Raw genomic sequence first — 24,862 nt, 5'->3', positions numbered from 1 at the left:
GCTGCAATTTTTTTTTTTTTTTTTTTTTTGGAGGCTCTAGGGAAGAATTCGTTTTCTTACCTTCTCCTGTTTCTAGAGGCTTCCCGCATTCCTTGGTTTATGGCCCCTTCGATCTTTAAGGCCAGTGGTAGCTCGGTGAGTCTTTCTCATGCTGCCATCCTTCTGATTCTGACTCTTCTGTCTCCCTCTTCCTCTTGTGTAAAAGGACTTCATGAAGACACTGGGCTCACCCAGATCACCCAGGATAAACTCTTTAAGGTCAGCTGATCAGCAGCCTTAATTCCATGTACAGCCTTCATTCCCCTTTGCCATGTAACGTGCATATTTGTAGGTTTCAGAGATTAGGTTATGGACGTCTTTGGGATGGGATGGAGGCATTATTCTGCCTACACAACCTGTTAGAGCAAAGAAACCCTGGGAAGCCATACCTCTGACTGAAGGATGCCACGTGACCTCTGGCTCTGTGGAGCTCTCTGCCTGCAGATAAGGTTCTGGATTCTTCCCACTAAGAAAGCATTTTTCCCTTGATTAGGTTGGCTTTGTCACATCAGTCTGTTTCATCTTGATGGCCACGGGGTCTCGAAAGCAAGTGCACTGATCATGTGTTGGGAAGGTGCCAATTCTTGTTATGAAAATTCCCTTCCAAGTATTTTAACGTAAATCACAATTTTCTTCATTTTGTCATTCAAACTTGCCAGGTCCCCACCCCTGTGAGCATGGATATCTATATTAATAGATATCCCACAGTTTTTCATATTACCTCGCAGAGTTTCCAAAGCTAACATTTTTCTCCTTTTTGCTAGTCTTCGAGGCTCTAGATTTAATTTTTTTCTGCAATAAGCATCCTAAGAAATGAATCAATAGATGATAATTTGCTTTGCAATTTAGATTTTTCCATTTTAGTGTCTTAAACCCTGAAGAGTGACAGCGGAATGTGAAGATTTTGAATTATGAATAATCTTCCTTATTGTTCTGACTTTTATCTGTCTCTTTACTGTTTAGCCCAAGTTCATCTAATGGAAATTGGATATTCAACTATGGGCCTGAGTGCTACACTATTTCACATGCTTTTATATGTTTTTTTGCATTAAAGAAGACAAGAAATTTGCATACCTATAATTAGCTAATATATTCAGCATTGGTTCCTATAAACAAGATGCAGGTGTATGTAGTGCAGAAACATTTTATACGTAGTGTTGGCTTTCACTTGTGGGAAAGAGTACTCTCACTTCATGAAGTGAAAAGATAAAGTTATAAGAAAAACATTTTTTAAATGTGCATAATATTTGCTGGTCCACTCTCATATTTACAGTTGTACCATATTCTAAGGTTCTAAGATCTCTTTTTAGGCACCGGAAGTTTTTGTTCTTAAGTTTTAATTTGCTTGCTTGGCATATGACATTTCTCCTGAAGGGTGGACTGTAAAAATTGGCTTTATTTCAAAATTTCAAAAATTTCATCATCAAAACTGCATTTGCTCAAAAAACAATATGGATCATCTGTGTGCCAGGTAATTCTCTCAGCCCTGGGGATTCAGTGTTGAACAAATCAGGCAAGATTTCTGCTCTCACAGCTTTATATCCTTCTGGGTAGGAGTGGGGCAGAAAATCAACAAACAAGTATGTATATGAAATGTACCAGGTGGTAAATGGGAGCAAAGGAGGAATCCAGAGATGGGGACGTGGACCAAGAGAGGAGGGGGAGGGGTGTAGAGTGGACGTGCCAGTTTTGATGGTTTATCAGGTTGAGTGGATTCTGACTGACTGCTGTGTGTACAGAATTTCAAAACAAAACAAAATTCTTCCTTAAGTCCCTGCTTTGTTATTAGTGCTCCACATCTACCAGCCTGTTAACAACAGATTATAACTGTCAATTTCCTTCTAGTCTGGAAAAAAAATGTATGCAATAGCACACGTAACTCATTTGAAAATTCTTAAAGAATTAAAAATGCAAAGCAAAGCATTTATGTATCCAGCATGTTTTAAATGCATAGAAAATCAATAAATAAGACAGAAAATAAGGAAACTTTTTAAACCTGGAATATTATATGTTGAAGATTTTTAAAAAGAGTGTCGATAAACTATGCGGAGAACTAAAATCTGAAAATAGGGTAAAAGCATTTTATTCTTTAGAATCGGGGTTCTTATTATTTAACCTGCTACACTCCAGGACTGAAGATCTTTGAACCAAAATTATTAATTTAGAGAAATAACAGTCTTCTCAATCTCTGTGGCTGTTTCGTTTATTAGAAGGTAGAATACCTACTGGGCAGGTCCTTTAAACCCACAAGTGTGAGTTATAAAAACAAGGAAAGTCAGTGCTACAAAACTTAAATTGGAATAAAATAATTGAAAGAACTGAATGAATCCCGTGTTGGTAAGGGAAGGGAAAGGAGACATTTCTGAATTGCTTTCCCTTTTAAATATGTACATATAGGCGTAGCTCAGAGATATTGTGGATTCGGCTCCAGACCACCACAGTAAATGGAAGATCGAAATGAAGCAGGTGACACAAACTTTTTTGGTTTCCCAGTGCATATAAAAATTATGTTTACACTATACTGTAGTTTAGTAAGTGTGCAACAGCATTATACCTAAAAAACAATTTCCATACCTTATTTAAAAAATACTTTATTGCTAAAAAACGCTAACCATCATGTGAGTCTTCAGCGAGTCACAGTCTTTTTGCAGTTGATCACTGATCAGAAATCACCGTAACACGGTTACCAGAGGGGAAGGGTTGGGGGGACGGATAGTTAGGGAGTCTGGGGTTGACATGTACACACTGCTATATTTAAAATGGATAAACAGCAAGGACCTAGTGTACAGCACAGGGAGCTCTGCTCAGTGTTATGTAACAACCTAAATGGGAAAAGAACTTGAAAAAGAATAGATACGTGTATATGTATAACTGAATCAACTTTGCTGTACACCTGAAACTATCACAACATTGTTAATCAACTATACTCCAATATAGAATTAAAAAGTTTAAAAAATAAAAAATAATTTTAAAAAGAAATCACGATAACAAACGTAATAATAATAATAATGAAAAAGTTTGAAATTTTGCGAGAATTACCAAAATGGGGCACAGAGACATGAAGTGAGCAAGTACTGTTGGAAAAACAGCACCAGTAGACTTGCTCAACACACGGTTGCCACAGACCTTCAACTTGTAAAAAGCACAGTATCTGCGAAGCACGATAAACCGAAGTACAATAAAACGAGGTATGCCTGTATAAATATATATTTATTTGTTTATACATATACATTTATTGGTAACTATATTTGTTATATATTATTATATGTGTGTAACACTCTAGTGTATATGTATGTCAAATTATAGACGTGGGTGTGATTTAGTACTAATCACTTACTAAAATTACTAGGGCAGTTGTGATGCTGTTAGAATTTCTAAGGTACCATCCACCTGATGCCTGGAGTAAAGTCTCTTCCTTCATAAAGGATGACACACGGGTTGAGGCTGCACTGCATTGCACTTGATGGCATTTCTTAGTACCTAATTTTTAAAATTTCAAAGGTCACAGACGCACCAAACAAGTGTGTTTTCTTATTACACCAAGATCCAAGTGTCATATAAATGTTCTGCTTGGGCTGATAGACAAAATGAAGAGTGAATAACATTTAATCAGCTGAACAGTATCATTGCAATAACTCATATTTCAAGATGCCATGTTGCAGACGGATTTCCCTGGTAACAGCGTTCTTTGTGTTCAAGAGAAACATGGGGGGAAGTGAGGTTGACATGTTCCGGTTTGTGGATTCTCAAAAGCGCTGGTCACAGTGGTTGAACCTGACAGACGGGGAGCTCTGAGTGGTAGAACTTATGGTTTTACCTTTTGCTCAGCTTCTGGGATCCCCTGCAGCCTCCACTCTGATTCTGGAGGCAGAGCTAACTGGAGAAGTGTGAGACGGGCTTCTCCAGTTTCCTTGCTGGGGCTCAGAGCATAGAGCTAGCAAAATAAGAAAATCAAAGTTAATTTAAACAAATGTTTGAGAGATGCAGGAAACCCAGCATGCATGTTACACTCTATAAATTCCCAGATGCCAGGAAAGTGGTCAGAAAATGTTTGATATCTAGGATATACTTCTGCACGACACATAACGCCTTCTTTGTGACACTGTCAAGTTAATTCTCTTGCCTCATTGCCACAACTATCATCCCTTTGCTCAAAAAGCATGAGTGGGTCTCCACATCCTAGCACCTGAAATTTTCCTTGTTCTTGTGGTTTTCAGTGCCAGCCTTAGCCTGGCCCCTTGGCGGCATCCCAACACTTCCTGGGTCCCGCCTCTGGGAGGCGCTCTATGCAGACAGATGCTCCTCTCCACGCGCCTCCCATGCTCTCCCACCTCCACTGCCGATCGCTCTTCAGAGCCATCATCCATGTGAGCTGCAGGAATCCTGGGCTATTGGCCAAAGAAACTTCCTACAAGCATACCATTCCCTTCAGTTCAGCGATTTTTCTTTAAAATCCCACAAGTCTTATATTCTACTTCGTAAAGTGTCCGAGTCTGATTATAAAATAATAGTAGTAATAATAATGATACCCCCCAATCTTTGGGTAAATTTAAGGGCCAAGAAGATGTACCACCATCTAACACACTGATGCCTACTCTTCCCCCCCAACCTTACCATAACTTGTCCCCCACTTTATAAGCATGGATTATCCCAAGCATTTTAGAATTTAATCATGTTCTACACTGTATAGTTCACCAGTTTCAAACTTCTTAAAATCAATTCAGCTGTTATTTCTTCCAGAAGTAATTCCCCCGCTCCACTTCCCAAGGAGGCTGGTTTCATGCCCTTCCTGTGGGCTTCAGAGCACCTTGTTTGTTCCTGTGCGTGTCTCCTGTCGATGAGATCCTCAAGGAGCATAGAACGGTGCTTAGTAAATATCAACTGAACTGAACAAAACTAAAATTCTTTTCTCAGCCAGTGTTTACTCCAGTAAATGTTGGCTTGTTGCTACCACAAAAGAGCCTATGAGCAAATATATCTTCAGGACATATAGGTGACTTTGTCACCTAAAATAGAAAAAAAAGAAAGAAAAAAAGACATATGCACAACAGGAAAACACTTAAGCAAATTTTATATTCTGTACAATTTTTGTAGGTATAATGAAAGTTTTACTTGATATAGTTTAAATTTTTAAAAATTTAGATATTTAACTTAAATATAAAATAAATGCATAGGAAAGTTTTCTCTACATATCTATCATAACTCCTTTTGGTGGAATATGTTAGGTTTACTTTAATATTCATTATTTGTCATAACCATAGGCTATCTAAGATATGAAACAATTTCTCTATTATTGCTATGTCTGTATTTAGCATAACTTTATATTTTAGAAAGATGTTCTTTTCCATCTGGCAGTAACAGAAGAATCACAATTTTTTAAATGTGCGCTTTCGTAATGCCAGTGAAATAGAAATTTAAATGAGAGGCTGTGTCTTTCATAAACACTTTGCCATCTGTCAGTCAACCAAGAACTACTATTGTGATGATTATCAACATACTTGTTTTATTAAAAATGAAAGGCCAAAAACCTTAGTCACTAGTGATTCCTTTCTTTCGGTCAGACCCCATATTTTCCCCATTTTTCTACCTGCAACACAGATCTAGAATTTCACCATTTCTTGGCACTTGCATTCCCATCATTCTGATCTAAAGCTACCGAGTTTCTCAAACCTGGACAATCTCACTGGTGTCCCTGCCTCTACCTTTGGGCCCCTACAGTCTGTTCTCCACATGGCACATGCAACAGTCTTTAAATAAGCGTGTTAGGTCAACTCTCATTCCCATCTTCTTCAGAGTACACCCAATGCCCTAGTGGCCAAAAGGCCCCAGATCCAGCCCTGCACCACCTAGCTGTCACCCCATCTCATCTCTCCTTCACTCCTTCACGCCGACCTCCTTGCCCTTACTTGGGACCCTCCATCACTCCCTCATGTCATTGGTCTCTGCTCAAACATTCCCTGATCATGGTACCCAGACTGGCCCCGTGCAACACCTTCCTGCATGCTCCATCCTCTTTTCCTCTCTTCTATATGGTTCTTATCACCAGAGAAGATCTGGGTTTTGAGGGGCTTAAAGCTTGTACAATTTGATGGATCCTCTTTAAGGATCAAAATTATAACTAGAAAATTGCTAGGTCCTCCTTCAGGTAAAGCTGCCTCTGTTTTTCACTACTGAAATGATCTTATTAGCTTCTTTGCTGGTTTCTTTGGTTTCTGATTCCTCTACAGATATGTGGACGCCTTTAAAAGAAGGACCTGGTCCATCTCCCCCACTCTGAGCCCAGCACCTGAACAGACTAGCCATTCCATAACCATGGGTCAAAGAGGGACTGTCCAATCTGTACAACAGTGAAAGCTTTGGGGGTAATATTTGTGGGCTTCCTGCATTCACATCCTGAGATCTTTTTTTTTTTAACATCTTTATTGGAGTATAATTGCTTTACAATAGTGTGTTAGTTTCTGCTTTATAACAAAGTGAATCAGTTATACATATACATATGTTCCCATATCTCTTCCCTCTTGCATCTCCCTCCCTCCCACCCTCCCTCTCCCACCCTCCCTCTCCCACCCCTCTAGGTGGTCATAAAGCACCGAGCTGATCTCCCTGTGCTATGCAGCTGCTTCCCACTAGCTATCTATTTTACGTTTGGTAGTGTATATATGTCCATGCCACTCTCTCACTTTGTCACAGCTTACCCTTCCCCCTCCCCATATCCTCAAGTCCATTCTCTAGTAGGTCTGTGTCTTTATTCCCGTCTTACCACTAGGTTCTTCATGACCTTTTTTTTTTTTTCCCTTAGATTCCATATATATGTGTTAGCATACTGTATTTGTTTTTCTCTTTCTGACTTACTTCACTCTGTATGACAGACTCTAACTCCATCCACCTCACTACAAATAACTCAATTTCGTTTCTTTTTATGGCTGAGTAATATTCCATTGTATATATGTGCCACATCTTCTTTATCCATTCATCTGATTATGGACACTTAGGTTGCTTCCATGTCCTGGCTATTGTAAATAGAGCTGCAATGAACATTTTGGTATATGACTCTTTTTGAATTATGGTTTTCTCAGGTTATATGCCCAGTAGTGGGATTGCTGGGTCGTATAGTAGCTGAGATCTTTAAATAATTTTTAAATAGTTAAGTTATACATCTGCCTTACACACGTTTGTGTTTTCAAAATTTATATGCGCTCATCTAAAATTCTCTTTTGAGATGCTAAGTATCTGAGTTTAGTGTTGCCACTTACGATATGTTAGACTGAGTTCAGTTTGGAACACAATAAGTGAGACTTTTATTGGAGGCATTCTTTGTAATTGTCACTACTTAGTGATTTTGTATCTTGTATCTGCAAGGACAGCTCAAAACTTACGCCAGGTAATGGAAACCATTAGCCATATTTAGAACATTTGAGTGTGTCTGAGTGGCATCTTTAGAAAACGAATTTGTGGAATCGCTTGAAATTCTTGCTTGTCAAAAAAGAAAAGAGGGGCCTTTCCTGAGTGCTCTTACAGAATAATGTTGAAACTGGCAGCAATTCTGAGCGCTCAGGAGTGTTTGTGGAGGGTGTCAGCTCCCAGTCTCCAGATGCACAGTTCTGAGGCCCCTTTTGACCTCCTGCCCGCTTCACGGGTGGCAGCAAGTTTTTCAGTAGAGAATCCTGCTGCTGGCTTTTCATCCATTTAGATTGACTGTATTTCATTCTGCAATGGGGGAACGTCTAGAAAACTTCTCTGCTTATGATCTCAGTTAACAAGAGGGGAATCGAAAGGGCCAAGGACTCTGGTATATGTAATTTGTTTGCAATGATTCAGGTGTTTTTTTCCTTTTAAAGTGTCTTGTAAAATGCGTCGCTGGGTGGAATAATGATTCACGTTCAGACCAAAAGAAAGGGCTCTTCCCCTTTTACCTTTATCTCTTTAAATGATAGGATAATGAGGGTGATGAGAACGTGAATGTTCAAACTGCTGTAAAACAGATCAGTTCAGAGATTTTGATGGGAAATAGTTCTCTTTAACCAGAGATCAGGAACCTTTTACTAATACATAACTCGTACAATATCAGCTACTTCTCTTAAATTGAGGATAGTTTAAAAAAAAAAAAGGTGGGCTTCCCTGGTGGTGCAGTGGTTAAGAATCCGCCTGCCAATGCAGGGGACACGGGTTCGAGCCCTGGTCCGGGAAGATCCCACATGCCGTGGAGCAACTAAGCCTGTGCGCCACAACTACTGAGTCTGCGCTCTAGAGCCTGCGAGCCACAACTACTGAGCCCACGTGCCACAGCTACTGAAGCCCGCATGCCTAGAGCCCGTGCTCGGCAACAAGAGAAGCCACCGCAACGAGAAGCCTGCGCACTGTGATGAAGAGTAGCCCCCGCTCGCCGCAACTAGAGAAAGCCTGCATGCAGCAACGAAGACCCAACACAGCCAAAAATAAATAAAATAAAATAAATAAATTTATAAAAAATAAATAAATAAAATTTTTTTTTAAAAAAGGGAAAACATGTTCAGATTCTCCCCTTCCATTTTGTTATAAGTTCATGTGGTTACCTCTGTGATGGTCTTCAGTGCCAGCTGAGGTCAAGTTCGGTGGGGTGGGAGCTGGATTTGGAAATCTGTCCAGGGTGACAAAGATTCTAGGAGTGTAGGGGCCTTTGGATTGGAAAAATAAGGGAACTCAAATAACAATAATAATGTAGTTGTAGACTTGTTTATTCTTTCCATGTCAGTTTCAAAAAAAAAAAAAAAAAAACCAAAGAGCTTTCTGCTAGACACAGAGATGAAACCAAAACCCCTACTCATCCTACATCATGGCGCATGAGTAGCATCTGGGAAAATCTACATGAAACTAGAACCTTCACAGTCATTTAACTTGTTACTGGTTATATGTTTTGCTGCTGGTTGCATTTTTTAATGTTTATTAGAGGCTAATTTGTTAAAATCAAAACATGGTCCTTCTCTCTTTTTGCCTAATAATTCTCTCTATATTTCAGGAAAAAAATTTCTCTTTTTCCCAGAACTAGTATTACCTCAAAATTATTTTGAATGCCTTTTTTTTTTTCCTGGTCAATTCAGTTACTCTAACGAGAAAAACCATTGCATTTCTGTTCTGCTTAAAATGTAGATCAATTAATTCACTGTACTTCCCTTGGCAATATATCTAGCAAAATATCTCAGGGGTTCAATATTGATGCAGCAGACTTTGATATTATTTCTTAAACATGACCAATACAATTCACACAGCTCATTCTAGAATACATAGATCCCTTATATAATCTCATTAGTTGTATACCAGAATGGATTAATGACATATTCAATAATATTCAGTTTATACACTCAATGAAGTTGATGAAGTTATAACTCTGAATTATATGCCTTTCACTGATTCTATCATATGTTATATGAGCATATTATTGGGAGTCTGCCTGCCAGTGCAGGGGACACGGGTTCGAGCCCTGGTCTGGGAGGATCCCACATGTCGCGGAGCAACTAAGCCCGTGCGCCACAACTACTGAGCCTGCGCGTCTGGAGCCTGCGCTCCGCAACAAGAGAGGCCGCGATAGTGAGAGGCCCGCGCACCGCGATGAAGAGTGGCCCCCGCTTGCCGCGACTGGAGAAAGCCCTCGCACAGAAACGAAGACCCAACGCAGCCATAAATAAATAAATAAATAAATAAATTTAAAAAAAAAAAAAAAGAAACATAATTCATCTTGGTTTACCTGTTGAATGGAGAAAGTAGATCATTTCCCACAACTGTAGAGAGAGATGTATTTTCTCTCAAAATTCTCAAAAATAGTTTCTATCATAAAACCGAAAAAGATTTTAGCCTTTAAGAATTGTCCTTCTATTTTACTCAGAGGCAACTGCATGTACATACATCAACTCAAATTATACAGAAACTCCAATGGCTTAACTATGAGGACGAGAGGTGAAGTTCGTTGAGGTAAAATATGTATTTTACAAACCGATAACCTTGCAATTTCTACATTAAAGTTGACAGTGAGATTCAGTTACCTCTGGTTAAGCCTCTGGTTTCAGATCTACAAACTTTGTATCTTCCAGTAGCTTTTTAAGCAGAGAAAGTTACTTAATTTTTAAACATTCATAAGGAATATAAAACAACTGTATCTTTTTTGCCAATTTTTCTAACCAACACCATTGAAAAATAACAGTTAATTGGAAACTTACTGAAATCACTGAGTACTTCCTTTTAGTCAGCTTTCTATAAACCAGTTCTCAGACATTGTGCCTTGATCATAAATATCTAGAGCAAGAGGAAGTACTATGTGTTATTAGTCCTGCAGACTAGGATTTAAATTTACTTCGCATCTCAGGTCCAGCCTAGTTTCTTTTAGCACGAAACCAGAAGCACAAAAATATATCCATTTTGCTTCCAGTGGACTAGATCCCAGAGAGGCAGAGAAATGTATACCCAGGTCCTTAGCTGTTTGAGGTCCTTATCTCACCAACCAGTAGGTTAACAAAAGGCTACTCCAGTCTCTTCTCTCTTCTAATCCCAGCTCCAAATTCCTCTCCCTTTTTTTTTTTTTTTAAACATCTTTATTGAAGTATAATTGCTTTACAATGGTGTGCTAGCTTCTGCTTTACAACAAAGTGAATCAGTTACACATATACATATGTTGCCATATCTCTTCCCTCTTGCATTTCCCTCCCTCCCACCCTCCCTATCCCACCCCTCTAGGTGGTCGCAAAGCACCGAGCTGATCTCCCTGTGCTATGCGGCTGCTTCCCACTAGTTATCTATTTTACATTTGGTAGTGTATATATGTCCATGACACTCTCTCACCCTGTCACATCTCACCCCTCCCCCTCCCCATATCCTCAAGTCCATTCTCTAGTGGGTCTGTGTCTTTATTCCCATCTTGCCACTAGGTTCTTCATGACCTCTTTTTTTTTTTTTTTTTTTTTTTCCTTAGATTCCATATATATGTGTTAGCATACTGTATTTGTTTTTCTCTTTCTGACTTACTTCACTCTGTATGACAGACTCTAACTCCATCCACCTCATTACAAACACCTCCATTTCATTTCTTTTTATGGCTGAGTAATATTCCATTGTATATATGTGCCACATCTTCTTTATCCATTCATCCGATGATGGACACCTAGGTTGCTTCCATGTCCTGGCTATTGTAAACAGAGCTGCAATGAATATTTTGGTACATGACTCTTTCTGAATTATGGTTTTCTCAGGGTATATGCCCAGTAGTGGGATTGCTGGGTCATATGGTAGTTCTATTTTTAGTTTTTTAAGGAACCTCCATACTGTTCTCCATAGTGGCTGTATCAATTTACATTCCCACCAACAGTGCAAGAGTGTTCCCTTTTCTCCACACCCTTTCCAGCATTTATTGTTTCTAGATTTTTTGATGATGGCCATTCTGACCGGTGTGAGATGATACCTCATTGTAGTTTTGATTTGCATTTCTCTAATGATTAATGATGTTGAGCATTCTTTCATGTGTCTGTTGGCAATCTGTATCTCTTCTTTGGAGAAATGTCTATTTAGGTCTTCTGCCCATTTTTGGATTGGGTTGTTTGTTTTTTTGTTATTGAGCTGCATGAGCTGCTTGTAAATCTTGGAGATTAATCCTTTGTCCGTTGCTTCATTTGCAAATATTTTCTCCCATTCTGAGGGTTGTCTTTTGGTCTTGTTTATGGTTTCCTTTGCTGTGCAAAAGCTTTTAAGTTTCATTAGGTCCCATTTGTTTATTTGTGTTTTTATTTCCATTTCTCTAGGACCTGGGTCAAAAAGGATCTTGCTGTGACTTATGTCATACAGTGTTCTGCCTATGTTTTCCTCTAAGAGTTTGATAGTGTCTGGCCTTACACTTAGGTCTTTAATCCATTTTGAGTTTATTTTTGTGTATGGTGTTAGGGAGTGTTCTAATTTCATACTTTTACATGTACCTGTCCAATTTTCCCAGCACCACTTATTGAAGAGGCTGTCTTTTCTCCACTGTATATGCTTGCCTCCTTTATCAAAGATAAGGTGACCATATGTGCGTGGGCTTATCTCTGGGCTTTCTATCCTGTTCCATTGATCTATATTTCTGTTTTTGTGCCAGTACCAAACTGTCTTGATTACTGTAGCTTTGTAATATAGTCTGAAGTCAGGGAGCCTGATTCCTCCAGCTCCATTTTTCGTTCTCAAGATTGCTTTGGCTATTCGGGGTCTTTTGTGTTTCCATACAAATTGTGAAATTTTTTGTTCTAGTTCTGTGAAAAATGCCAGTGGTAGTTTGATAGGGATTGCATTGAATCTGTAGATTGCTTTGGGTAGCAGAGTCATTTTCACAATGTTTATTCTTCCAATCCAAGAACATGGTATATCTCTCCATCTATTTGTATCATCTTTAATTTCTTTCATCAGTGTCCTATAATTTTCTGCATACAGGTCTTTTGTCTCCTTAGGTAGGTTTATTCCTAGGTATTTTATTCTTTTTGTTGCAATGGTAAACGGGAGTGTTTTCTTAATTTCACTTTCAGATTTTTCATCATTAGTATATAGGAATGCAAGAGATTTCTGTGCATTAATTTTGTATCCTGCAACTTTACCAAATTCATTGATTAGCTCTAGTAGTTTTCTGGTAGCATCTTTTGGATTCTCTATGTATAGTATCATGTCATCTGCAAACAGTGACAGCTTTACTTCTTCTTTTCCGATTTGGATTCCTTTTATTTCTTTTTCGTCTCTGATTGCTGTTGCTAACACTTCCAAAACTATGTTGAATAATAGTGGTGAGAGTGGGCAACCTTGTCTTGTTCCTGATCTTAGTGGAAATGGTTTCAGTTTTTCACCATTGAGGACAATGTTGGCTGTGGGTTTGTCATATACGGCCTTTATTATGTTGAGGAAAGTTCCCTCTATGCCTACTTTCTGCAGGACTTTTATCATAAATGGGTGTTGAATTTTGTCGAAAGCTTTCTCTGCATCTATTGAGATGATCATATGGTTTTTCTCCTTCAATTTGTTAATATGATGTATCACGTTGATTGATTTGCGTATATTGAAGAATCCTTGCATTCCTGGAATAAACCCCACTTGATCATGGTGTATGATCCTTTTAATGTGCTGTTGGATTCTGTTTGCTAGTATTTTGTTGAGGATTTTTGCATCTATGTTCATCAGTGATATTGGCCTGTAGTTTTCTTTCTTTGTGACATCTTTGCCTGGTTTTGGTATCAGGGTGATGGTGGCCTCGTAGAATGAGTTGGGGAGTGTTCCTCCCTCTGCAATATTTTGGAAGAGTTTGAGAAGGATAGGTGTTAGCTCTTCTCTAAATGTTTGATAGAATTCGCCTGTGAAGCCATCTGGTCCTGGGCTTTTGTGTGTTGGAAGATTTTTAATCACAGTTTCAATTTCAGTGCTTGTGATTGGTCTGTTCATATTTTCTATTTCTTCCTGGTTCAGTCTCGGCAGGTTGTGCATTTCTAAGAATCTGTCCATTTCTTCCAGGTTGTCCATTTTATTAGCATAGAGTTGCTTGTAGTAATCTCTTATGATCGTTTGTATTTCTGCAGTGTCAGTGGTTACTTCTCCTTTTTCATTTCTAATTCTATTAATTTGAGTCTTCTCCTTTTTTCTCTTGATGAGTCTGGCTAATGGTTTATCAATTTTGTTTATCTTCTCAAAGAACCAGCTTTTAGTTTCATTGATTTTTGCTATTGTTTCCTTCATTTCTTTTTCATTTATTTCTGATCTGATCTTTATGATTTCTTTCCTTCTGCTAGCTTTGGGGTTTTTTTGTTCTTCTTTCTCTAATTGCTTTAGGTGCAAGGTTAGGTTGTTTATTCGAGATGTTTCCTGTTTCTTGATGTAGGCTTGTATTGCTATAAACTTCCCTCTTAGAACTGCTTTTGCTGCATCCCATAGGTTTTGGATCGTCGTGTCTCCATTGTCATTTGTTTCTAGGTATTTTTTGATTTCCCCTTTGATTTCTTCAGTGATCACTTCGTTATTAAGTAGTGTATTGTGTAGCCTCCATGTGTTTGTATTTTTTACAGATCTTTTCCTGTAATTGATATCTAGTCTCATAGCGTTGTGGTCGGAAAAGATACTTGATACGATTTCAATTTTTTAAAATTTACCAAGGCTTGATTTGTGACCCAAGATATGATCTATCCTGGAGAATGTTCCATGAGCACTTGAGAAAAATGTGTATTCTGTTGTTTTTGGGTGGAATGTCCTATAAATATCAATTAAGTCCATCTTGTTTAATGTATCATTTAAAGCTTGTGTTTCCTTATTTATTTTCATTTTGGATGATCTGTCCATTGGTGAAAGTGGGGTGTTAAAGTCCCCTACTATGATTGTGTTACTGTCGATTTCCCCTTTTATGGCTGTTAGTATTTGCCTTATGTATTGAGGTGCTCCTATGTTGGGTGCATAAATATTTACAATTGTTATACCTTCCTCTTGGATCGATCCCTTGATCATTATATAGTGTCCGTCTTTGTCTCTTGTAATTGTCTTTATTTTAAAGTCTATTTTGTCTGATATGAGAATTGCTACTCCAGCTTTCTTTTGATTTCCATTTGCATGGAATATCTTTTTCCATCCCCTCACTTTCAGTCTGTATGTGTCTCTAGGTCTGAAGTGGGTCTCTTGTAGACAGCATATATATGGGTCTTGTTTTTGTATCCATTCAGCCAGTCTGTGTCTTTTGGTGGGAGCATTTAATCCATTTACATTTAAGGTAATTATCGATATGTATGTTCCTATTCCCATTTTCTTAAATGTTTTGGGTTTGTTATTGTAGGTGTTTTCCTTCTCTTGTGTTTCTTGCCTAGAGAAGTTCCTTTAGCATTTGTTGTAAAGCTGGTTTGGTGGTGCTGAACTCTCTCAGCTTTTGCTTGTCTGTAAAGGTTTTAATTTCTCCATCAAATCTGAATGAGATCCTTGCTGGGTAGAGTAATCTTGGTTGTAGGTTTTTCTCCTTCATCACTTTAAGTATATCCTGCCACTCCCTTCTGGCTTGCAGCGTTTCTGCTGAAAGATCAGCTGTTAACCTTATGGGGATGCCCTTGTGTGTTATCTGTTGTTTTTCCCTTGCTGCTTTTAATATGTTTTCTTTATATTTAATTTTTGATAGTTTGATTAATATGTGTCTTGGTGTGTTTCTCCTTGGATTTATCCTGTATGGGACTCTCTGTGCTTCCAGGACTTGATTAACTATTTCTTTTCCCATATTAGGGAAGTTTTCAACTATAATCTCTTCAAATATTTTCTCAGTCCCTTTCTTTTTCTCTTCTTCTTCTGGGACCCCTATAATTCGAATGTTGGTGCGTTTAATGTTGTCCCAGAGGTCTCTGAGACTGTCCTCAGTTCTTTTCATTCTTTTTTCTTTATTCTGCTCTGCAGTAGTTATTTCCACCATTTTATCTTCCAGGTCACTTATCCGTTCTTCTGCCTCAGTTATTCTGCTATTGATCCCATCTAGAGTATTTTTAATTTCATTTATTGTGCTTGTCATCGTTTCTTGGTTCCTCTTTAGTTCTTCTACGTCCTTGTTAAATGTTTCTTGCATTTTGTCTATTCTATTTCCAAGACTTTGGATCATCCTTACTATCATTATTCTGAATTCTTTTTCAGGTAGACTACCTATTTCCTCTTCATTTGTTAGGTCTGGTGTGTTTTGACCCTGCTCCTTCATCTGCTGTGTGTTTTTCTGTCTTCTCATTTTGCTTATCTTACTGTGTTTGGGGTCTCCTTTTCACAGGCTGCAGGTTCGTAGTTCCCGTTGTTTTTGGTATCTGTCCCCAGTGGCTAAGGTTGGTTCAGTGGGTTGTGTAGGTTTCCTGGTGGAGGGAACTAGTGCCTGTGTTCTGGTGGATGAGGCTGGATGTTGTCTTTCTGGTGGGTTCGTCCACGTCTGGTGGTGTGTTTTGGGGTGTCTGTGGCCTTATTATGATTTTAGGCAGCCTCTCTGTTAATGGATGGGGCTGTGTTCCTCTCTTGCTAGTTGTTTGGCATAGGGTGTCCAGCACTGTAGCTTGCTGGTCGTTGAGTGAAGCTGGGTCTTGATGTTGAGATGGAGATCTGTGAGAGATTTTCGCCGTTTGGTATTATGTGGAGCTGGGAGGTCTCTTGTGGACCAGTGTCCTGAAGTTGGCTCTCCCACCTCAGAGGCACAGCCCTGATGCCTGGCTGGAGCACCAAGAGCCTTTCATCCACACGGCTCAGAATAAAAGGGAGAAAAAATGGAAAGAAAGAAAAAAAGAGGATAAAATAAAATAAAATAAAGCAATTATAATAAAAAATAAGAAAAAAAATTATTAAGAGTAAATTTATTAAGAAAAAAAAAATTTTTTTTAATTTTTAAAAATAGATTTATTAATTTTTTATACTAAAAATAAGAAAAAAATTATTTAGAAAAAATTTATTAAGAAAAAAAATTTTTTAATTTTTTAAAATAAAAAACATGAAAAAACTTATTAAAATTTTTTTTAAAAATAGAAAATAAGGAAAAAATTATTAAGAAAACATTTATTAGGGAAAAAAAAAATTTTTAAGCCCAAAAAAAAAAAAAAAAAAAAAAAAAACGGACGGACCTAACCCTAGGACTAACGGTGAGAGCAAAGCTATACAGACAAAATCTCACCCAGAAGCATACACATCTACACTCACAAAAAAAAGGAAAAGGGGAAAAGTTAATATATCCTGCTCCCAAAGTCCATCTCCTAAATTTGGGATGATTCGTTGTCTATTCAGGTATTCAACAGATGCAGGCACATCAAGTTGTTTGTGGAGCTTTAATCCGCTGCTTCTGAGGCTGCTGGGAGAGATTTCCCTTTCTCTTCTTTGTTCGTACAGCTCCCGGGGTTCAGCTTTGGATTTGGACCCGCCTCTGCATGTAGGTCGCCTGAGGGCGTCTGTTCCCCGCCCAGACAGAACGGGGTTAAAGGAGCAGCTGATTCGGGGGCTCTGGCTCACTCAGGCCGGGGGGAGGGAGCGGTACGGAGGAGGCGGGGCGAGCCTGCGGCGGCAGAAGCCGGCGTGACGTTGCAGCAGCCTGAGGCGCGCCGTGCGCTCTCCCGGGGAAGTTGTCCCCGGATTACGGGAGCCTGGCCGTGGCAGGCTGCACAGGCTCCCGGGAGGGGCGGTGTGGAGAATGACCTGTGCTCGCCCACAGGCTGTTTGGTGGCGGCAGCAGCAGCCTTAGCGTCTCATGCCCGTCTCTGGGGTCCGCGCTGATAGCCGCGGCTCGCGCCCGTCTCTGGAGTTTGTTTAAGTGGCGCTCTGAATCCCCTCTCCTTGCACGCCGCGAAACAAAGAGGCAAGAAAAAGTCTCCTGCCTCTTCGGCAGCTGCAGACTTTTTCTCGTGCACCCTCCCGGCTAGTTGTGGTGCGCTAGACCCTTCAGGCTGTGTTCACGCAGCCAACCCCAGTCCTCTCCCTGGGATCCGACCGAAGCCCGCGCCTCAGCTCTCAGCCCCCGCCCGCCCCGGCGGGTGAGCAGACAAGCCTCTCGGGCTGGTGAGTGCTGCTCGGCGCCGAGCCTCTGTGCGGGAATCTCTCCGTTTTTCCCTCTGCGTCCCTGTTGCTGTGGGATCCGCGCTGATAGCCGCGGCTCGCGCCCGTCTCTGGAGCTCGTTTAGGCGGCGCTCTGAATCCCCTCTCCTTGCGCGCCGCGAAACAAAGAGGCAAGAAAAATTCTCTTGCCTCTTTGGCAGCTGCAGTCTTTTTCCCGGACTCCCTCCCGGCTAGCACCGAAGCCCGAGCCCCAGCTCCCAGGCCCCGCCCGCCCCGGCGGCCGAGCAGACAAGCCTCTCGGGCTGGTGAGTGCTGGTCGGCACCGCTCCTCTGTGCGGGAATCTCCGCTTTGCCCTCCGCACCCCTGTGGCTGCGCTCTCCTCCGTGGCTCCGAAGCTTCCCCCCTCTGCTACCCGCAGTCTCTGCCCACGAAGGGGCTTCCTAGTGTGTGGAAACCTTTCCTCCTTCACAGCTCCCTCCCACTGGTGCAGGTCCCGTCCCTATTCTTTTGTCTCTGTTATTTCTTTTTTCTTTTGCCCTACCCAAGTACGTGGGGATTTTCTTGCCTTTTGGGAGGTCTGACGTCTTCTGCCGGCGTTCAGTGGGTGTTCTGTAGGAGCAGTTCCACGTGTAGATGTATTTCTCATGTGTCTGTGGGGAGGAAGGTGATCTCCGCGTCTTACTCTTCCGCCATCTTGCCCCCGCTTCCTCTCCCTTTTAAATGCAGAGTAGGTGAGCAATTTCTTTTGTTGCCATGAACACCTGTAGCCCATGCCCTCAGGGTCTCACTAACCTCAAACTAACCTTTCATACTATTTTTCTAAATGAAGACAGGTACCTCCCAAGAGGAATCCTGTTCCCTGATAACTTTTCCACCCGATATACATCATCATCATCATTAAAATTTTATGAAGGCTGTCATTAATATACAAACACTGCTTTACTTGGATATGTTCTAAATTATTCATTGATGTTGATATCAACTTAATGATAATAGCTAATTCATTTGGTAAATATAGTATATTCTCAATAAATGCAGGTAATGTTAAGAGCACCAGATCCATTAAATGGTGAGGCCCCATTTTTTGCAATGGGCGATATGGCATTACTTGCATTTTTCTTGTATTTAATTTAATTGCCCAACCATTTGTTTTCTGAATTAAAAGGGTTTTATATATATTCTGCCTTGTTATGAAAGGACAAAGAAGAAAACCATTGCATCCTACTCCTGAATGATTTTTAGATAATCTTAGTTCCAGAGTTTAAATTGAAAAAAGCTCTTTTAAACAGTGGACGGGATGGCAAAGGTATGTAAGCTCTTTTCATTCTTCCCTGGTGCAAACTGGATGAGCTTTACTGATTCTTTGCGCGTACATCCCAGCTTTCATCCCCAAGAGACTGTCTACATTAGGCTTAAGAAGGTTCTCTTTGTAAACAACCTAAAACGACAGGTAGCAGGGCGAAGTTTTGCTTTGTTTGATTGGTTAATTCATTTTTATTTCCCCTGGGTATGGGGTTCATCAGCCTCCAACTTTCTTACTTCTTATATAGATTACTCTCTCCATCTAAATTCCTGAAGTTCATAGCTTAACAGAGAAATAAACATGAGCTATTGGCATAGGAACTAAAGTGGACCATGTATCAAAGAATCATTTAATAAACTAATTTAAGATTGGCTAATCAGATTATGCATGAAAAGCCCTTTCCAGTCATTCCCTGTCAAGTTCAAAAAGTAGGAGATGTGAGATTTGTTCAGTCCAGATCCAACTCAAGCTATTGTTTCCCTATATGTATTTCAGTATTGATAGTTTTTTTTCAATCATTTGTATTAATGTAAATAAATTGGAATCACACAGTCAGAATGAAAAGAGAAAGAAACACAACAATAAGATACTACTACAACCTAGTAGAATGGCCAAAATGCAGAGCACTGACAACACGAAATGATGGCGAGGAGGTGTAGCAACAGAAACTCTCATTCACTGCTGGTGGGATGCAAAATGGTACAGCCACTTGGGAAGACAGTTTGGTGGTTTCTTACAAAACTAAACATCCTCTCACTGTACAACCCAGCAATAGCTCTCTTTGGTATTTACCCAAAGGAGTTAAAAATTTATGTCCTCACAGAAACTTGCACGCAGATGTTTATAGCAGCTTTCTTCCTAATTGTCAAAACTTAGAAGCAACCAAGATGTCTTTCAGTAGGTGAATGGATCAACTATGTTACAGCTAGACGGTGAAATGTGATTCATCACTAAAAAAAAAACGAGCTGTCAAAACCGTGCAAAGACATGGAAGAATCTTAAATGCATACACTAGGTGAAAGAAGCCAGTCTGAAAAGGCTGCTTACTGGATGATTCCCACTCGATGACATTCTAGAAAAGGCAAAACCATGGAGACCATAAAAAGATAAGTGATTTCTCCAGGGATTAGCGAGGAGGGGTGGGGGGATGAACAGGCAGAGCAAAGAGGGCTTTTAGGGCAGTGAAATTATTCTATGTGACACTATAATGGTGGATACATGTCATTATACATTTATCAAGACCCATAGAATGTACAACACCCAAGAGTGAACCCTAATGTAAACTGTGTACTTCGGGTGATAATGGTGTCAGTGTAGGTGCACAGATTGTAACAGATGTAGGGCTCTGGGGAGGATGTTGGTAATGGAGGAGACCGTGCATGTGTAAGGACAGTGGTACATGGCAAATCTCTGTACTTTCTGCTCGAATGTGCTGTGAACAAAAAACTGCTCTAAAAAATAACGTCTATTAAAAAAAACTTTTTAAAGAGAGAGAAGGAAACTGACATACGATAAGCACTGTACCATTCTTCCACTCATCTGATCCATATTTATTGACTCACCACCCTATGACAGGCATTCTGCTAGTGGATTTGATTTTGTTATGATTTGTAGAGATTGGATATAATATTATATAGTATTTTATTGACTTGGTTTCAATAATAGTAAACCTAGAATTTTTAAAGATTTGACTTTTGAAGAATTCTGCATGAGGATAATGAAGGGAGGAAGAAGAAAGGGTGCACTGGCCTGAAATGATAGCATGGGGACCAAAACAAGGGCCCCGCCTCTTGGATGTGGAGTGATCGATGGGGAGGATTAAAGAAAAATAGACTGCTTTAAAGAAAAATAGTGGGAGAGGAAGTAAAGGTACCTTTTTAAAAAGGAGAGTTTCCCCTGATCATCTTTCAAAGAGAGTTGTACTTTGTTAATGTTTACAGTGGGTTTGTTTGGAGCCTTATAAGAGTTTAAGGTTGGACACAAGAAGAAACTAGAAGAATTGGATGCCAGGAGAAGTTGAAGAGAGGGAGGATCCAGGGGAAAAGCAGAGGGGAAGTGAAGAGGGCAGCATTGGACCCATCCATACCACCAGAGGTCCTGCAAGGAATAAAGACCCTGCAAGAGAATGGAAAGTCTGCCCTACGGCTCTCTTTCGGGTCCTGCTGGGAGCGGGGAGGCTGTAGGAGGGGGCAGAACCAAGGACCTGACCATCACATTCACGTCTGTGACGGTCAACTCTGACGAATGTTTGGCTTCAGAAAACTGAAGTAGGATTCTCATATGCTTAGGTAAAATTCAATCCCAAGAAAACAAAAGTTTTTTTATATTGATGATCCGGTGACCCTCAAAATAAGAGCAAATGAAAAAGTTTATCATCTTATTTGTGTGGCTCCAAATGGGTTAAAATAGAATTTTAAGGTTTCATTATAAATTTGGGTATATGGCATTAATTAGGGTCACAGTGAAAACAGCATTTTCTCATACATTAAGAATTGATATTGCCTTCATTTTGAATACATTTTCCCTTTTAAAGCTTTGGAATGGTATTTTAATAGCTTAATTCATTAAGTTATATGAATGGGAAATATATTATCATAAATTAGGAATCTTAACTATAATATACAGAATAGCTAAGGTAGAGAGATGGATTTACTGTACCATTTACCTTTAATACATAACCAATTGGTGAACTGTAAGAATGGCTTTATTACCACTTTTATAATAGTTTCATCATTATTAAAATAATTAAACCTAGATAATTTTAACGTGCAGCACGTACATACAAACACATTGAGAAAATGGCATTCATAGTTTAACCTTTTTTGTACAAATGGAAATAAAAATAAAATGCATGTGTTAAAGCTCAGATGTATTTATGGGACACGTGTATAGCAATAGACTTCATCTGTCTTGGGTGAGTGCCAAGCAGGCCCTGGGTCAAACTGTAAGTTGAGAAAAAGTGGTTTTCTGATCCTTTGGTAGCTTTTTCTAATTGCCCCAATGATCCCTTTAGCCACCTTCCACCAGTGTTGTCACCACTGCAGACTGTACAGGCACCTCGGGGACATGAACGCCTTTCTCTACACCCCTGTGCCCCTTTGGAGGTGAGGTGTGTGGAGGTCTCCTCTCCTCTGTCCCTGGTCCTGATCTCATGGGAGGTGCGATACCACAGTCATGTTTTCTAAATTAGGGACCTAGAGTCCATGAGTTCTGGGAGGATTTCAACTTGCTCTGTTTTCATTTGGTTGATGGATGAAAATAATTCCTCCAGGCATATTCTGAATCATGAGATGGTCCACCTTATGTGTGAGACATGCATCCTCATTTTTTTGTAAGCTGGTCCCAGAAGAGCTGCAGTAGCCCCTTGGAGACATTCTTAGATGTTTACAAAAGGGTTTTTTGTTTGTTTTGTTTTCCTTTAAAGAGGAATATTACTCAGTTTTGAGTTAGCTGACCTGAGAAAGAAACACTGCTGTAACAAGTAATCCCTCCGCATTTACTCAAATACTTACTGAACTTCTACTATGTGCCTGGCATTGCACTTGGAAGAGGGATGGGGATCTACCAATGAACAAGACAAAGAGACTTGCCTTCCAAGAATATACATTCTAGCAGAAGACAGACAATAACAAGAAACGTAATAAAGAAGTTAGGACAAATGCTATGAAGGATTCTATGATAGATTCAGGTGAAACAAGACTGCTGGATTAGGGAGGTGGTGTGATTCAGATGGCAATTTTAAATTGTGTAGCTGAGTGGCCTCCTGGAGAACGTGGCACTGGAGCACCGTTGAAAGAGTCTGGGGATCCAGCCCTGTGCCCCTGCACATCTGTGGGATGAATGAGTTTTCTGTAATCAGAAAACTAAGTAAGGAAGGTGTCAGATTATATTCATTCCTGCCAAATTATAATTCTTCAATCCCTGAGGGATATTGAGGTTAAAAAAAGGAAAGAATATTACTGAGTGAATTGTATGTATTCTTCCAAATGCAGAAATATTCAAAGACAGCTCTGCTAATGAAAACTCCATGAAATGGTCTGTATGTTAACTAGACAATTTGTTTGCAGTTTAAATTTTGAAATGGGTCTGACTATTAAAGAACAGCAAGGAGAAAACACATCTGGAAACATAATGCAAGGGCTTTTTTTGTTTTTCATTTACTTATTTAAAAAAAAAAACATTTTCTTTGGGTAAAAAGAACACCCAAATGTAATATTATTTTACTGTTGTTATTAATCAAATACCTACGTTACGCAGAACATGACTTGGTTCTAGTGTTCAGACCAGCTGCCATTGTGGGTGACATTCTTAGTTTCCAGGTCTTCTCAGATGAAAAGACTTGTGTCATTTCTGGTTTTTCATTGGGCTTCTGGTTCCTTTGAAAGGTTGGGAGCATTCCCCTATTAAGCATAATTTTCACATTTTGTACAGCAATCCTGCAGCCCTTTAAGACAGCAGTTACATTTAGTAAGTCTTAGGAGTGACAAGCATTCTTTTGCCCGTCCATCTGCTTCATGCCCTGAGTATGTGGCATTTTTTTTTTTTTTTAAAGATTTATTGATTGATTGATTGATTTCTATGTTGCGTTTTCGTTTCTGTGCGAGGGCTTTCTCTAGTTGCGGCAAGCGGGGGCCACTCTTCATCGCGGTGCGCGGGCCTCTCACTATCGCGGCCTCTCTTGTTGCAGAGCACAGGCTCCAGACGCGCAGGCTCAGTAATTGTGGCTCACAGGCCCAGTTGCTCCGCGGCATGTGGGATCCTCCCAGACCAGGGCTCGAACCCGTGTCCCCTGCATTGGCAGGCAGATTCTCAACCACTGCGCCACCAGGGAAGCCCGTGGCATATTTTTATAGAGAGAAATGGCTGAGACACCCATTAGGAGGTTAAAATCACCTTTTCAAAATTCTGCGCCTCGAAAGGAAATGTATTTGAATTTTTATTGGTAGGATATTAAAACAAGTAAAAGCAACAGAATCTAAAGAGAACAATAATTTGTTTTCTTTTCCCTTTGTAAAAGGCCTTCATTCAGTTCAGTGTAATTAATTGTATTGATAGCAACTACCTCATATGGGAAACCTGTTGGGGTTTAAATAGTGAAATCATCCTCTCTAAGGCAACCTTCCTTTCTCCTTTGCTCTTTCAGATAAGGAGACAAGGAGGTATTCAGCTCCTGGTGGACCTGCTGGACCACCGGATGACGGAAGTCCACCGTAGTGCCTGTGGGGCGTTGAGAAACTTGGTGTATGGGAAAGCCAACGATGACAACAAAATCGCCCTGAAGAACTGTGGCGGCATCCCGGCACTGGTCAGGTTGCTCCGCAAGACCACCGACTTGGAGATCCGGGAGCTGGTCACAGGTCAGAATCCTTATTAACGGCATGACTGACTCTCAGATAAATTTCCCATCATCCAGCATGGTCGCAATGTGCTCACCAAGTGTTATGGTCCCGGCCTCTCTGAGAGCTAATAACACCAGTCGTCCCGATGTGTCTCTGTAAATAACAAACGTGAATGAAAGGGTACCAGGTGTCACGCCGGTAGATGGGTCATATTAAATAACTAGCATCCAGTAAACATAACCCTCCTAAAATTCTATGACCGTATTTCAGTCTTTGTCATTTGATTTAGAAGTAGTTGACATCTTACAATACCCATGGGTCATCATTAGAATGACATTAATCATAATTGATGAAAGGACAGGGCATGTGAGTTATTGGTAATCAGGTATATATTCTGGCTTAGAGTGTGGTTAACAACAGAGAGCTTATTGTACTTAACAGTTAATTTCTTGGATAAAATATTTATGCCTAGTAAAAGCCCCCAGGTTATATAATATTACAGATTAAGGAATTTCTCAAAAGTGATCATGAGAGAAAGCCTTTCCATGAGCATAGGACTTTGGAGTTTTGTGAAATGTACATAATTATGGTAACTACCTTATAGAGCCATAGGATTAATCAATGAAAAAATGTAAAGCATTTAGCACGTGCCTTTGCCCCTCACTTTTTAAATGTGCAGTT

General features: G+C 40.0%; 1 protein-coding gene across 3 annotated transcripts in view; it reads left to right on the top strand.

Moving 5' to 3' along the window:
• Nucleotides 1–24,862, top strand: part of CTNND2 (catenin delta 2) — a 975,434-nt gene that overhangs the window by 713,650 nt on the left and 236,922 nt on the right. For all 3 annotated transcript variants that reach the window (XM_061189131.1, XM_061189130.1, XM_061189132.1), the window contains one exon: nucleotides 23,986–24,199. In XM_061189131.1, the coding sequence (XP_061045114.1) occupies nucleotides 23,986–24,199 (214 nt within the window). The remainder of the gene's footprint in view (nucleotides 1–23,985; nucleotides 24,200–24,862) is intronic.

Source organism: Eubalaena glacialis, chromosome 4 (assembly GCF_028564815.1).
Source record: "Eubalaena glacialis isolate mEubGla1 chromosome 4, mEubGla1.1.hap2.+ XY, whole genome shotgun sequence".
Lineage (NCBI taxonomy): Eukaryota > Metazoa > Chordata > Mammalia > Artiodactyla > Balaenidae > Eubalaena > Eubalaena glacialis.
The sequence above is the reverse complement of the archived record's forward strand: the minus strand, read 5'-3'. Positions and strand labels throughout refer to the sequence as shown.